A 15,155-nucleotide genomic window follows, 5' to 3' on the forward strand; every position below is an offset into this window, starting at 1 on the left:
AAAATAAACTCCGATATATCGCATTTACGTCAATGTTTTGAAGTATTTGAAACTGCCGTTAATTGAGTCGAATGTTCGTAATTACAGTAAAGGTTTTTTTGATTTGATATATTATCATTAATTAAATCAAAACGATGATAAATGCAAAATGATTGAATTTAATGAATAACAATTCCCATAAATTTACTAGATGTGTCGGTTTATCTTCTAGTAGGTAGTTCTTTGCTAAGAAAACACTTTGTTTATATTCAATAGTTAAAAAAATTTAAGATCGAAGTATTAAATTTGATTCTTTGTATATTGCTCATTTCTCAAGCAATTTATGGACGACATTTCAAACTAAGAGTTTCTCCTTTGATCTAAATCATCCTGCTTCTAATGGGTGATTAGCACCAGCATTGCACCATTTGAGTGGCGATTTATTGATATTCTTTCAATTTAAATTGCCTTTTAATTTATGTCGTACGCATCTTTCTTTTTTTTGGGTTTTTCCAAGGGCTTATAAATTAGCGTTTATTCACAGATTGCGACTAAGCTCATATTTCAATTTTCTGACCTATGTTTTTGAGTTTGTATTGGGTCTCTATTCAACAACTTCTGCAAGAGCACATCTTCAAATGTTTTCGATCTACCACGACTTTTCTACCTTGAAAGTTGAAATCACATTTGAGTTATCGAAATCACCTTTAACATATTCTTATGGTTGGAGCAGGCTCGCGATACGGTTCAATCAGCAAATGAAAACTTTGAACTTATTCTCGTTTCTTCCCAATTCGACATTTTCACGAGCATTTGGAAGGAACGTAGCTTGTGTAATTGTGAGGCTGTAGTTAGTAGAATTAAATTTGATCAAGATTTGCGGAACTTGATGGTTTATAAATAAAAATTCGAAAGTCAGTTTACATCAAAGTAAAGCAAATTAAGAGAGTAACCAAAGACAACTAAATATTTTTCTGATAGAAAAGAATATCATCCAAGCAAAATCGATAAAGGTACACACAAACAGTAAAAGTAATCAAATGAATCGTATTTAATGGCTCTAATTTTGTAGCTCTTCCAAAATTAATAGGATTTTAAAGAGCGCGGTAATAAAATCAACCATTGTTAACTTTAATGATATATATGTCTATCATCAATCTAAACTATGATAGGCTATAGAGAGGCCATTCATAAAAATGAATCACAAAATTGGGTAAGAAACCATTGATACAAACAGCATTATGGTACAAATGGGAAAGTACTGATTTCGTTTAGGCCGTACGTGTATGAGTAACAAGCGAAATTGATTAGGAGTATGCCAGAGAAATAGCTTACAACATATAGATTACTACGAGGTTTACTATTAGGTACCTTTTGAAATACATAGTAACAATTAGCGTTAGAAACTATAAACTGAAAAGGACTAATAGCTCATTTGAAAAGTCCCCGGCCTGACACATAGATGGCGCTAATAGAATTAAATCCAAAGGTTTTTTAGTTAGCCCTAACCCTCAAAATATGCGTGTATAAATTTGACAGCTGTCAGATCATTTTGAGTGAAGCAACTTTTGTTATTGCGAAAAAAAAAGGATAAAAAGGAATTTCGCGTGTTGATAAAATATTGCTTTTTGAAGCGAAAAAATACAGTTGAAGCCAAAACTTGGCTTGATGCCGAGTTTCCGGATACTGCCCCAAGAAAATCAACCATCGACTATTGGTATGCTAAGTTTAGACGTGGTGAAATGGGCACCGAACACCGTGAACGCAGTGGATTCCCAAAAGAGATTGTTACCGACGAAAACATTTCAAAAATCAACAAAATGATTTTGAATGCCCGTAAATTGAAACTTAATGAAATAACAGACACTCCAAAGATATCAATTGAATGTTTACACCATATCATTCTCGAATATTTGTGTTTGCTCTGTGCAAAGTGGGTGCCGCGCGAGCTCACTTTTGACCAAAAACAACGATGAGTTGATGATTCGAAACAATATTTGAAGATAATCAAGCGTAATAAACCCGAGTTTTTGCGTCGATACGTGACAATGGATGAAACATGGCTCCATCATTTCACTCCGAAGTCCAATCGGCAGCCATCGAGTGGATTGCACACGATGAAACCGCTCCAAAGAGTGGGAAAAGGCAACGGTCGGCTGGCAAGGTTACAACGTCTGTATTTTGGGATGCGCATGGAATAATTTTCGTTGACTTCCTTGAAGAATGAAAGAACTATCAACAGCGGCTATTACATAGCATTATTGGACCTTTTGAAGGACGAAATCGGCTAAACAGGCCGCATTTTAAGAAAAAGAAAGTGCTGCTTCACCAAGACAGTACACCGTGTCACAAGTCAGTGAAAACGATGACAAAATCCATGAATTAAACTTCTAATTGCTTCCTAATCCACCGTATTCTCCAGATTTGGCCCCCAGCGACTATTTCCTATTCTCAGATCTCAAAAGAATGCTCGCTGGGAAGAAATTTTCCTCGAATGAAGAGGTGATCGCCGAAACTGAGGCTTATTTTGAAGCAAAGGAAAAATTATACTACAATAATGGCATCGAAAAGTTGGAGGGTCGCTATAGTCATTGTATCATCCTTGAAGGGAATTATGTTGAATAAAAAAACTAATTTTGCCAAAAAATATATTTTACTATGATAGGCCGGGGACTTTTCAATTGACCTCTTATTTATTAATTACATTGTTTAGTAATTGATTACTTTTTGTCATTGATTGTTTCAGTCGCCACCTGCCCTCAGGTTAGTTTCAGTCATGGCTAGTTCATTCAATTAGTTTTTAACGTTTTGGTTTTACTCTTCTAACCGCGACCTCCAAAATAATGTACCGATTTTATGCTACATGTAAACATATGGTTTTATGTTTTATTTAAACATTATGGAACAATGTAAATTACAATATACATTATGCTGCGTAAAAACCGGGCCATCGAGAGATAACGAATGGGTTTGTTGGGATATTTCTAGTTCTATTTGCACGGTTCGACGACGACCACTGAAGGTTTGTTGGTATTCGCTTGCAATCTGTAGAGTGTTGGTAACATTAAAAGAAAATAATGAATGAATGAAAAAAGTAATTAATGAGTGAAAAATTCGAACTCACGCCCAACTAACAATAAATGCTATATGTACATTTCATCGAAGGCCACCGAAAGTTCGGTATCCAACGCCGAATCTCATCGTTGTCCTTTGTTGACCCGGCCTGTACACAGCATTATTATAACAGCATTTAAGAGCATTACCTTCAATATTGTTTAATAATGTGACTGATAAATAGTAAAATAATTTTGACTCTCGTTCATTTGTTCAAGCCTTTTGATTGTTATTTATTATAAAAGGGTTCGATAGTTAAATAATTGATTGAGAAAATACGATACAAATATTTGAGGGTCATGTTTCACTCACTTTTACAATCAAATTAAATATATAAAATATAAAAATAATGTGCAACATTCAAAATGAAAATGTTCTTTTAAAAATAATAGAATTCGACAATTACCTACAACGTGGCAAAAGTCCCGCTACCATTTTGATTGCCTATAACTCTGCTCAAAAAAAGGATAAGTAAGTTTGGTTTACATAAACATTTATTTGTCCTTTACATTTTTTTTGTTACATTTGAAAAACTATTTTGGCTAAATGATGACCGCGATTCACTACGCAATTTTCGGCTCTTTTTAAGGCATTTTTCATGACATCCTGCAACACCCGAGGCTGAATTTCTTCAGTTTCTTGACTATATATACTTATAAACTGACTTTTTTGATTCATAAACTTTTTTACGCAATTTTCGCTGAATGGCAATATTGTAATCATTATGTTCAATAACTATTGTCACTATTTCGGCTCGTTCTTGTTGCGTATATTTATCCACAATAAAATTTTGAAGTCTACACAATAAAATGGTTAAAAACAAACTAAACTAAACGTCACATAACCAAAATGGCGCGCAATCAAAATGTTAGCGAGACTTTCGTCTCACCTCTTCATTTCCAAAGAATGTTGGAAAATTAAATTCTTGGAATTAAATAGAAGTAAACCAATAAATTAATTATATTATGTCATTGTTAATTTCTAAATATTAAAACACGATTAAACATATTTGGGATTAGAATTCTAATCCTATTTTCAGACTGGCACTTGTAGATTTAAAGTTATTTACAATTAATTGACCTATACAATATAGAAAAAAGTATAGAAATTCAAATAATTATCTCCGTCCATCCCCCTCACTCTAGTTAACACAGGAAGGAATTCATATATATACGAATAAAAATAGCAAAAATGCGCATTTGACTGATATAGTAATTATTATTTTCAGTTGCTAGTTTTTTTACTATCGACTGTTTGGATTGTTTTGCGACTATCGGCTGTTTCTGCAGATTTCAGTCGATAGTTTCCAAGAGTAGTAATAATAATTTTACTATATTATTAGTAAATAACTATTATACACAATTTAAAATTAAAGTAAATAAATAATAAATATAATTTCTTGGTTTAAAATAATACCAAGGGATTATAATGTGATTACCCCAAAAAATTACCCTCCATGTCATAAATCGAGTAACAAACAAAACTGACCAAATTTATAAACTGCAGTTTATCGGTTGAGCGCTATGTCCTCTATTTTAGTGGACCATGCGTGAACATGATCGTCGACTGTTTCACATTATAGGCTAAAAAACAATATTTCGAACCGATCAATGATGGCTTTGTTTAGACGCGCGTTTGTTCTTTTGTTTTTCGTTGTCGATCCGTTCGAGATTTGTCTAAAAGCGTTCTTGATAATTGCGTTTCCTAAACAAAAACAATGGAACGGAATAATCGATTGTGACAGCCCGACAGATACAATTGTGAGTTTTAAATCAAATTTGTTTTTGATTAAAGTAATTTTGTAGGTGGTTATTGAAATTTAAATAAGTTTATAAATGAAATATATAAATGAGATTATTTTCGATTATTTTACTGTTATTATATTGAAAACAATAAACAATAGGAATATGTGAAAATAGATGGGAAGCGCTTTTTCAGTTTCGATGGAAATATTTTTTCAATGTACCCATATTTATTTTGGTATTTAACAGAAATCGTGAAATCTCGGTTTCTGATATCTAACCGAAAGAGTTTTTAAAAAAATCTCAGGAATCAAGAAAACTTGATGTTGAATCGCCAATCACTCCAAAAAAAAATATTCTAAATACTCCTGATTCTCGTTTACTGGACTGTAACAAATATAACTGATTTTGAAGCAAATAAATTCAAGGGCATATATAAACGGGTCAGTTATGAAATGTGAAAAGGGTATAAAACACAACAACTATTAATTGTTCCAAAACACTACCTTCTTTTACGAAAAGTAAAGGCGACAAAGGGTTTTTATTCATTAAATCTATCTCGACAATGTCTATTTTTAGACAATCTTAACACAAATAGTTAAATACGCAGTGTAGTCCGTAAGGATACGTTACTCACAACTATATCCAGATTTGGCGCATGCATACATACAGTATATACATTGGAAATATCACAGTTTATTAAAAAAAGGATAGAATAAAACGAAATAATATAAAATATAATTAATATATGTCCAGCTCTTCTATTTTATGATATTTTATAAATAAATATACACAAGTTTGATAAATAGAGAATATAAGGGATATAAGGAGGGAAATAAACATTGAATTTTTTTTAAATAACACATTTTATTTAAACAATTATTGAATGAAATGAAATAATAAAAATCATTTCTATATGCCTTTCTATTTTTATAAAAACACCATATTTAATTTAATTTACATATTTAAATAATTAACAAGAACTCCAAGAACCTTATAAATAAACCACTTACCTTATAAATTACCACAAAAAAGACAAAACAACCAATATACTTAAAACCAAACGAAAAAGCCACCACTATATATGAAAGCAGTGAAATTCTCCTAAATATTTCGAAATATGATCGCTACTATTCTTGATCCATTAATGAATTAACTATTTCGAGCTTTCGATTAACATACTGCATATTTAATAACCTAAAACGAATGGATGATCGTACCTTTAAGCTGAAGTAAATCTCAGTTAGTACATCATTAGTTTTGCAAAACAATAATTTATTTACCTATATCCCTATATAATAATGTATTGTATTTTCCTTCTCATTAGATCGTTAGGGTGTCGTTGATAGTTTTATATTTTGTTAATTATTTCATAGTATCACTGTACATTGTCATTACTTCTTTGCAAATTGCTATCTAATTTTTTGTCCTCTGATTCTCTAAATTTCACATTCTTCGACTATCACTCTCAACAAATTCTAGCTATATCTTAAATCATTACTAAAATACATTATGTTTAAAATAAGTTTCTAATTATTACCAGTCGCTATAATTTTTCTACTATTCTTGGTGGACAGACCTCATTAATGACTTAACTATTTCCAAAACAACAAGAATCATTTTCTTCTCTGTTGTTGTTATCATTAAATTTTGTCATATGCTGAATTCGTTGAAAATGATGTGTTATAAATTTGGCAGCTAACATTCCCACTCTAAACAAAATTGATGACCTTTGGATTTTATAACTTTTAAAAATTTAACCTTATATTATGCACTTACCCTTGTTCTTCCGTATTTTAAAACCAATATATATTAGACCACCAATAATAACACAACGATTTAATTGTTATTACTCTAGAATTATTTATAACAGAAAATCTAAATATTTTAAATTTTTTTGTTATTTTGACTTGATCGATTGTATCGATCGACTCCAAAAGAATGAACCGCCATTAGAAAAGGAAGACAATATAGTTTATACGTTTCTATAGTTTATTCTATGCAGGAGATTGCCCATGCGGCCACACCGGAAATATTTGTCGAGTAATGTATCCTCAATCCGTAGCCCCTGGCGTAACAGAGTCACGATGTAACATCTCCTTTCCAAAGAAATAACCACAGGGATGGATGTGGTCATTGTCCGGTTAGGTCTGGAGAGGTTATCGTTCTAGTAAAATTATTTCTGATTATTGCCTCTACCTTAGTCCGTCAATTTGGCTAAACGAATTTTAGGCCACTCCATATTCCGTAACAGTTCACGGATGAGAAACTGAATTACCGCAATACGCCTTTGGTGGATGTTCACCTTGCACTGTGATGCTTGTGTCGAAATTATACGGATTAGAGTGTGCATTCAAAACATGAATGTTTATTACTTGTAACAGTTTATATAGAGGAATCTTTAAACACCTTCAACCCACCTTTTTGTGACGTTACAGTTTCAGCTACGATACTTTTTAGCGAACTCCACTTCACTACACCAAGAAACAATTGAGTAATTCGTGTAATTGAGAAACGATTACCAATAAAACGCCACCTTTTCTTCTTTTCGTTATAATTAACTTTATTCCGGTTAGTTGAATGAATTTAAAAAGCAACGGCCTAATTATCTCCCGAAATGTTACCAGTACCACTTATGAAATGTTAAAAGTGTTTGAAACACTATTTTTCTATTTTATTTTAAGGATAGAAGATCCAATTTGTTGAATAGCGATACAAAACATCACTCGTATCGACAAGGCTTTCATCTATTACAAAACATCTTTTATTTTAATCCATATAATATATTTTCAGAATAGTCGCTATATTTAGATTAAAAACACATAATTGAACACAATTGTCGGTACTGGACCTACTATTTAACGTGGGCCCCGAACCACGATCCTCGGTACTAAGCCTACCGACTGCCGATGTGACTATCTTAGAAATCATCCCTGAAAACATCCGATCTTACCCAGCCTGGTTACTGGCGTTACTGGGATTATTTTCTTGCCAAGGAATTTCAATTCAATTTCACAAACATAAATTTACGACCATGCCCCAGTAGAATTCGAACCCGCAACAGTAGGTGGACCATCCTGTCGCCTTTACCACTGCGCCAACCATGTCGGCTAGATTTAATTTGATAACATCTTGCGAATATAACTAATGCACCAACACATAAAATATTTTAGTATTCATAATAAAAGGAAATATACGGCGATAATATCACAAATTATATAACCACTATGTTGCTTGTATATAAATTAGCTTTATTTTGTTAAATTATATCTTAACTGGGCTTAAAAACTGATGATAATATTAAGGAATTTTCTCATAAAGATGTTATCTTTCGTGCGAATAAGTACGAAGTAAATTTCGGCTATTAAGTACTTTTTAATGGATTAAGTGTTTTGGGCCTACTATACCAAAGTAATAATAAATTTATTTGCAGCGGCTTCAGTGTGGTGGCGCCCGAATTGGCTGTCCCTGGAAAAACAACAGCTGTGTTCGTAACTTTCAACAATCCTTCGGTCCCAAGGCAGCCCTTGAACGTCACCCTTAGACTGCTGCTTGGTAGCTCCCAGGGAAATTACGACAATTCCAACCCTCCCCTGGTGGAAGTCACCGAAGAAATTACCGGTAAGAAGTTTAGGTCTTCATATTTCAGTATGTTTAATACTTTATTAATATCGTAGTCGTATTATATCGCGTTAAATTATTTTAACCTAAGGTAAAGTATACCTGCAACTTGAAATTACTTCAATATATATTTTGTAATTCTCTAATAGGCTAGATAACTGTATCACAAATATATTGATTTATAATATATCATAGAAAAATACATTTAATTTAAAATTAAACTGGGATTACTAAGGTGTTACCAGAAATAAAAACACCAACACTTGAAAATTCGCCATGCCAAATAATACACCATGTTGGAACCCTACAAAACATTGATGTCACTTACCATTTCCTAACCAGTATTTCCCCATTTTAACGCTTGCATTTTTTACGCGCTACAATTTTATATGTATTATTGATCTTATATTTTACAGTTAATAAATTGCTTTTGTACTACCAAGAGAATGGGAATGTCGTATTTCTTGAGACTAACGTGCTATTATCCTCCTATTTCATTCAGCTCTAATGCCAGCTCCTTTGTATGATACGGAAATCGCCTCTGGTACTTTATGCTATATTGTATTATTTACTATCTTACACCGGAATCCTGAAACATATGTTGGTTGGGCATGCTTTGAAAAACATGCTATCTATATTGGTTGGACATGATTTTTAAAGCTTTGCTTTGGAATGTCTCCACTATTTCTAAATTGTCATTGCTTACTCTGTCCCCTGTTTGATTATTGTATGTTCAGATTGATTTGACGATTTATACAAATGTAGGAACCCTACAAAACATTGACGTCACTTACCGTTTCCTAACCAGTATTTCCCCATTTTAACGCTTACATTTTTTACGCGCTGCAATTTTATATGCATTATTGATCTTGTATTTTACAGTTAATAAATTGGTTTTGTACTACCAAGAGAAAGGGAATGTCGTCTTTCCTTAGACTAACGTGCTATTATCCTCCTATTTCATTCAGATGTAATGCCAGCTCGTTTGTATGATACGGAAATCGCCTCTGGTACTTTATGCTATATTGTATTATTGACTGTCTTACACCGAGATCCAGAAACATATATTGGTTGGACATGCTTTGAAAAACATGCTATTTATATTAGTTGGATATGCTTTTTAAAGCTTTGCTTTGGAATGTCTCCACTATTTCTAAATTGCCATTGCTTACTCTGTCCCCTGTTTGATTATTGTATGTTCAGATCGATTTGACAATTTATACAAATGTAGGAACCCTACAAAGCATTGACGTCACTTACCGTTTCCTAACCAGTATTTCTCCATTTTAAGGCTTGCATTTTTTGGGCGCTACAATTTTATATATATTATTGATCTTATATTTTACAGTTAATAAATTGGTTTTGTACCAGCAAGAGAATGGGAATGTCGTCTTTCTTGAGACTAACGTGCTATTATCGTCCTATTTCATTCAGCTCTAATGCCAGCTCGTTTGTATGATACGGAAATCGCCTCTGGTACTTTATGCTATATTGTATTATTTACTATCTTACATCGAGATCCAGAAACATATATTGGTTGGACATGCTTTGAAAAACATGCTATCGATATTGGTTGGACACGCTTTTTAAAGCTTTGCTTTGGAATGTCTCCACTATTTCTAAATTGCCATTGCTTACTCTGTCCCCTGTTTGATTATTGTATGTTCAGATCGATTTGATGATTTATAAAAATGTAGGAACCCTACAGAACATTGACGTCACTTACCGTTTCCTAACCAGTATTTCCCCATTTTAACGCTTGCATTTTTACGCGCTACAATTTTATGTCTATTATTGATCTCATATTTTACAGTTAATAAATTGGTTTGTACTACCAAGAGAATGAGAATGTCGTCTTTCTTGGGACTAACGTGCTATTATCGTACTATTTCATTCAGTTCTAATGCCAGCTCGTTTGTATGATACGGAAATCGCCTTTGGTACTTTATGCCATATTGTATTATTTACTACCTTACACCGGGATCCTGAAACATATATTGGTTGGACATGATTTTTAAAGCTTTGCTTTGGAATGTCTCCACTATTTCTAAATTGCCATTGCTTACTCTGTCCACTGTTTGATTATTGTATGTTCAGATTGATTTGACGATTTATACAAATATTTTGCTCTCGTTAATTAAATGAAAATGGCGACCTGTTATTGCTGTCAAATTGTTTACGGGTAGAGTGTAAGTAACCTTTATTCTCCATTGGTTAAACTATTTCTCGATTTAATTTCGATGCTATTGAAGTTGGAACGAAATAGATTTCAAGTCAGAAAGTACTGAGAGGACGGCAGTGTCGTCAGCGCAGGTCGCAGTCGCTGTGACCTTACTAGATGAAAGGTCCGCAGTGTGTATCAGGTACAAAAATTTACGTATTTCGCAACTTGTACATGGCACAATATTCATCGTTGCAATTGACCATGAAGCTCATACAAGTTGAGGTAGGAAGAGGCGATATATCGATATTTCCTGAAAACATTGTAAATATTTTTGGCCGATATATTTCGATATTTTTCCAAAATATATAACTTTTAATAAACAGTTAAAATTTATACCTAATTTTAAATGTGTGGTGAATTTTGTTACTGAATTTTTAAGATCGACTTTATTATCACTAAAATATTTTGAAGAAATATAGATTTCTTTAGGCTAATATTTCACAATTTTTATTTTTTCTCAAAATTTCTTTTCTCCGATATATCGATATATCGAAATATCGATATTTTTTTCGGTAGGTAACACCCCTAGTATATGGAAATATCTATGTGGAAGCGTTTTTTTAGTATGTATCCAAGGCCATTATACCAGATTCCATCTACTGATGTCGTATACAGTGAAATGGATAGGTTTAATACGATAGAAGAATATATAGACAAGACTCACGCCAAATTTCAAACAAAACCGGTTTAACAAAACTTATCCTGTCAAAGCTTCATATTTAGATGATGTGGTTTTAATGCAAGGTCAGTAAATTGGTTATATCTGCGAAAATTATTCAAATTCTGAAACATATTCTTAAGGGTTTAACCTTTGAAAATATGAAAAAAATCGATTTTTCCTTTTTTTTTTGTTATATTTTAGACTCTCCATTTTACTAGGGTTTATCTAGACTAGCTCTAATACCAACACAGTCGACATTCTACCAACTTATAGACCATCCCAGAAGACATCCTGTCTTACCCAGCCTAGTTACTGGAGACACTGAGATGGTTTTCCTTGTTGGATTTTCCACTATTACCTTTAAAACATTTACAATTACAATCACAAAATTAAATTTTATCCACGCCCCAACAGGATTCAAGCCCACGACTCTCGCAAGAATAGGGGAATTGTCCTATTTTCATGACCATTGCGCCAACCAATCCAGACAAGGGTTTCAAAAAATTTAGCCATAATACCCCCTCAAATTACTAAAATAATAATTTGAGCGAGGATTTTTCAGCCGTCCCGTTAAATCCTTACTTGTCATACGATTTTTCAATCTCCGCGAAAGAAAAACACCGTTTTCCTCTGACTCGAAACTGTTCAAAAGGGCGTTAATTTAAACAAAATCAAATCGTCTCCCAGCGCCCGACGGCAGTATAAAACGAGCCGAGCACCCCGCCGTCACCCACCGCCCCTTAAAACAACCGCGACGTAATTGAGGTTCCATCGCTCTAAGTTCATCTACAAATAAAACGAACAACCCCGTTCGCCTCCGCCCCTCCCCGACGCCCTGTCGTTGCCGCTCATTTCGCCCGGTACACAGCAATTGTGACGAATCCCCGGCGGGTCCAGAACACGCGATCCCGAAGGACCCCGGCCTATCCCGAACCAATTCAAATTTATGCGGACGCGTCGCGTCCCATAACGGCGAAATTATTAACCCATGGAATAATTATTCAAATAAGGGACAATAAATAACGATAACGATATTATTAGAGTTAATTTTGGCTAGATGGTGGGGAAAATATGATCCGAAACGTTGATGTCGTAATAGCTCGCATGCTAATATTCCCGCGTTCCTCCATTATACCGTTTTTTTCTTGCGACCGGGGAAACTGTTGTGGTTGTTATTTGGAGTTTGTTTTGTCTCCTTGGATGGAGTTTATGGCGACGGTTTGATTAATATTTTAACCAGAATCAGGAAAAATGTTTTACATATTTAAGAAGCTAGTAAAATCAAGAACTTAATTTTCTGTCTCAAGGTATTTCAGCGAGTACATATAAGATGAGTAGAGAATTTTTCTATCAACATTTTTGCAGAGGACCTAAAGGGATGTTTGAGCTTAGAGGAATACTTTTTAAGTGTCTTTTTGAAGTGAAATCAAAAAGCAAATAATAATTTTAATATTTTTTTACTACGATATTTAGAGAATACAGAGAAAGAAAACTGAAATGGCTGGCGCAGGATCAAGGCGACAGGACGGTCCTCCTACTGTTGCGATAGTAGCGAGTTGGAATCCTGCTGAGGCATGGATGTACTTTACGACCATGTCCCAGCAGGATTCGAACCCGCCGCTTTCGCAACAGTAGGAGGATCGTTCCATCACCTTTACCACTGCGCCACCATACTTTATGTATTAGATTTTAATTATAAATGTCTTCGTAGGCAATAGTGGAAAATCCCATGACAAACAATCCCACGTTAAATAGTAGGTTCAGGTCCAGTCCAGATAAACTTTCGTTGGGAAAAGGAGACTTTAAAATACCTATAAATATAAATAAATAAATATATAAAAAATAGAAGGATAATAGAAGGAGTATACAAAATAAAAACAAAATAAAATAAGTTAATAAGCTAATTATTTTTATCCTAATTTGCTACAGTTCTAAAATTACAAGGTACTTATTCCACGATATACCCTTTGGGATTAACATCTATGTTACTTCACTGAACTAGATCCAACAGTTACATTTTCTTATCTTCTGACTATGCCATAATTATCCAGGAGCTAGATAACCTCAATGTATGTGCCTTGATAATGTTATCGACAGATTCTACCTTCAGATCATTATGCAGATTGTCATTATGAATCCATGGAGCATCAACAAAACCTGGCAGTACCTTGTTTTGGAATCTTTCTATGGTGTTTATATTGCTTTGGCCGCTTCACTTCTAGACTTAAACACCATGAGTTCACTCTGGTTTCAAGATTTGTTGGTAAAGCAAAATCTTGTTGTACACGAACAAAGCTGAATATCTACCCAATTATCAATATATTTTTTGTAGCTTGAGTTTTTCAATGTTTTTCTTAATATGTGGATTGTACGATGGAACATGCCTTTAACATCAAGGATCATGCCTATAAATCTAAGATATTTGAATTTATTTCCATACGGGACTACTGCGTTCTTGTCTTTTTTATTTTGCAGCGTTTAGGCAATAGCTGTTTGTAACTTTTCAGTTGATGCAGTATTATTCTCCAATGTGTGAATATATTTCACGAATGTACAGTAGATAAAGCACTGGCCCTAATACATATATTTTCCACAAGTTAGAATATATATCTTCTTATTTGGTTTTGAAGTATCGGTCAGTTATAAATGACTTTAAAATTCTTGTATATTGGTCATGGAAAAGAATTTTAATTTTATGCTTCAAACCTTCATGCCAAACTTTATCGAAAGGTTGGTCGACATCTAAACATATTGCAGAACAAAATTAATTTTCTTCTACTGACTTCTATGACATTGGTGATTCTGTGAAGCTGATTAATTGTGGGACGTTGAATAAGATGCTCTTCCTCAATGATTGGTTTTTTCTTTCTAGGAGAAGAAATCATTTGAACATTGTTGGAACATTGGCGATTCTAGCCGTTATGACGTTGTTCCATGAGGTTGCTTTCCTGGTTTTGGAATAATAATTACTTCAGCCACCTTTCACAGTTCCATTGATGATCTTAATTAGGACTTTTCTTGGAAGTTCCTTTAATATTTTAGTTCCTTTAATATTTTAAATTTATTTAGATTTTTTTTGCTTTTCATTTGCTCAAAATTACATAAATTTAGGTAATTTATATATGATATAATAAATGATCACGGTTTTTCATCTATCCAATAACACCAAAAGCTGAGTAACAATGACCTTTAATTTTACGAAATAACCTTCAAGAAAAGTTTCAGTTTCATTTAACTTTTAACGATAAAAAAGGAATGAAATAAAATACCTACAGTTATTAGGGCAATATCTTTAGCAAATACAGTCCATTCAGAACAGCAGTGATCCCACGTGATCTCACAATGTTGCCAAATCAACTCTGAACTTTATTACATTTTGACTTATTATACTATAATAAAATTCTAATTTAAATAAAATAACCAAACAAAAATAATATCGAACATAAATTATTTTAACATTATGGTACATTTAATATTATCGAAGAACTTAAAACTACATGTAATTATACAGTCGTAATAATTTATAGGTTAGAATTGTTTTATTATATTTACATCCAACATTTTTCCACACTAGTACAGGTAGATCCCCAAAGACCTATTCCACCTAATTAACAATTGTTTATCTGAGTAATGAATTTATTCATTAGAGAACATATTTACCTTTTACGCTTAGTTCTTGTTTTCTTCGATGCAATATTTCCTTGTAATGTTATTTTGATATTACTGTATTTCTCCCTAGTTTGTTCTGTTATTACCTGTAAAGATCTTTCTTGGTAAAACTACATTTAATCACTGTATGCTACTTAATGCATCT

At 33.1% G+C, this 15,155-nt stretch overlaps 1 protein-coding gene across 1 annotated transcript in view; it reads left to right on the plus strand.

Moving 5' to 3' along the window:
- LOC143189965 (C3 and PZP-like alpha-2-macroglobulin domain-containing protein 8) overlaps nt 1-15,155 on the plus strand; it is a 468,650-nt gene that overhangs the window by 151,521 nt on the left and 301,974 nt on the right. The window contains exon 2 of the mRNA XM_076393989.1: nt 8,269-8,456. Within this exon, the coding sequence (XP_076250104.1) occupies nt 8,269-8,456 (188 nt within the window). The remainder of the gene's footprint in view (nt 1-8,268; nt 8,457-15,155) is intronic.

This window comes from Rhynchophorus ferrugineus, unplaced genomic scaffold (assembly GCF_030347505.1).
Source record: "Rhynchophorus ferrugineus isolate W39M unplaced genomic scaffold, kcgeb_rfMv2 rfM2, whole genome shotgun sequence".
In the NCBI taxonomy this organism is placed as follows: domain Eukaryota; kingdom Metazoa; phylum Arthropoda; class Insecta; order Coleoptera; family Curculionidae; genus Rhynchophorus; species Rhynchophorus ferrugineus.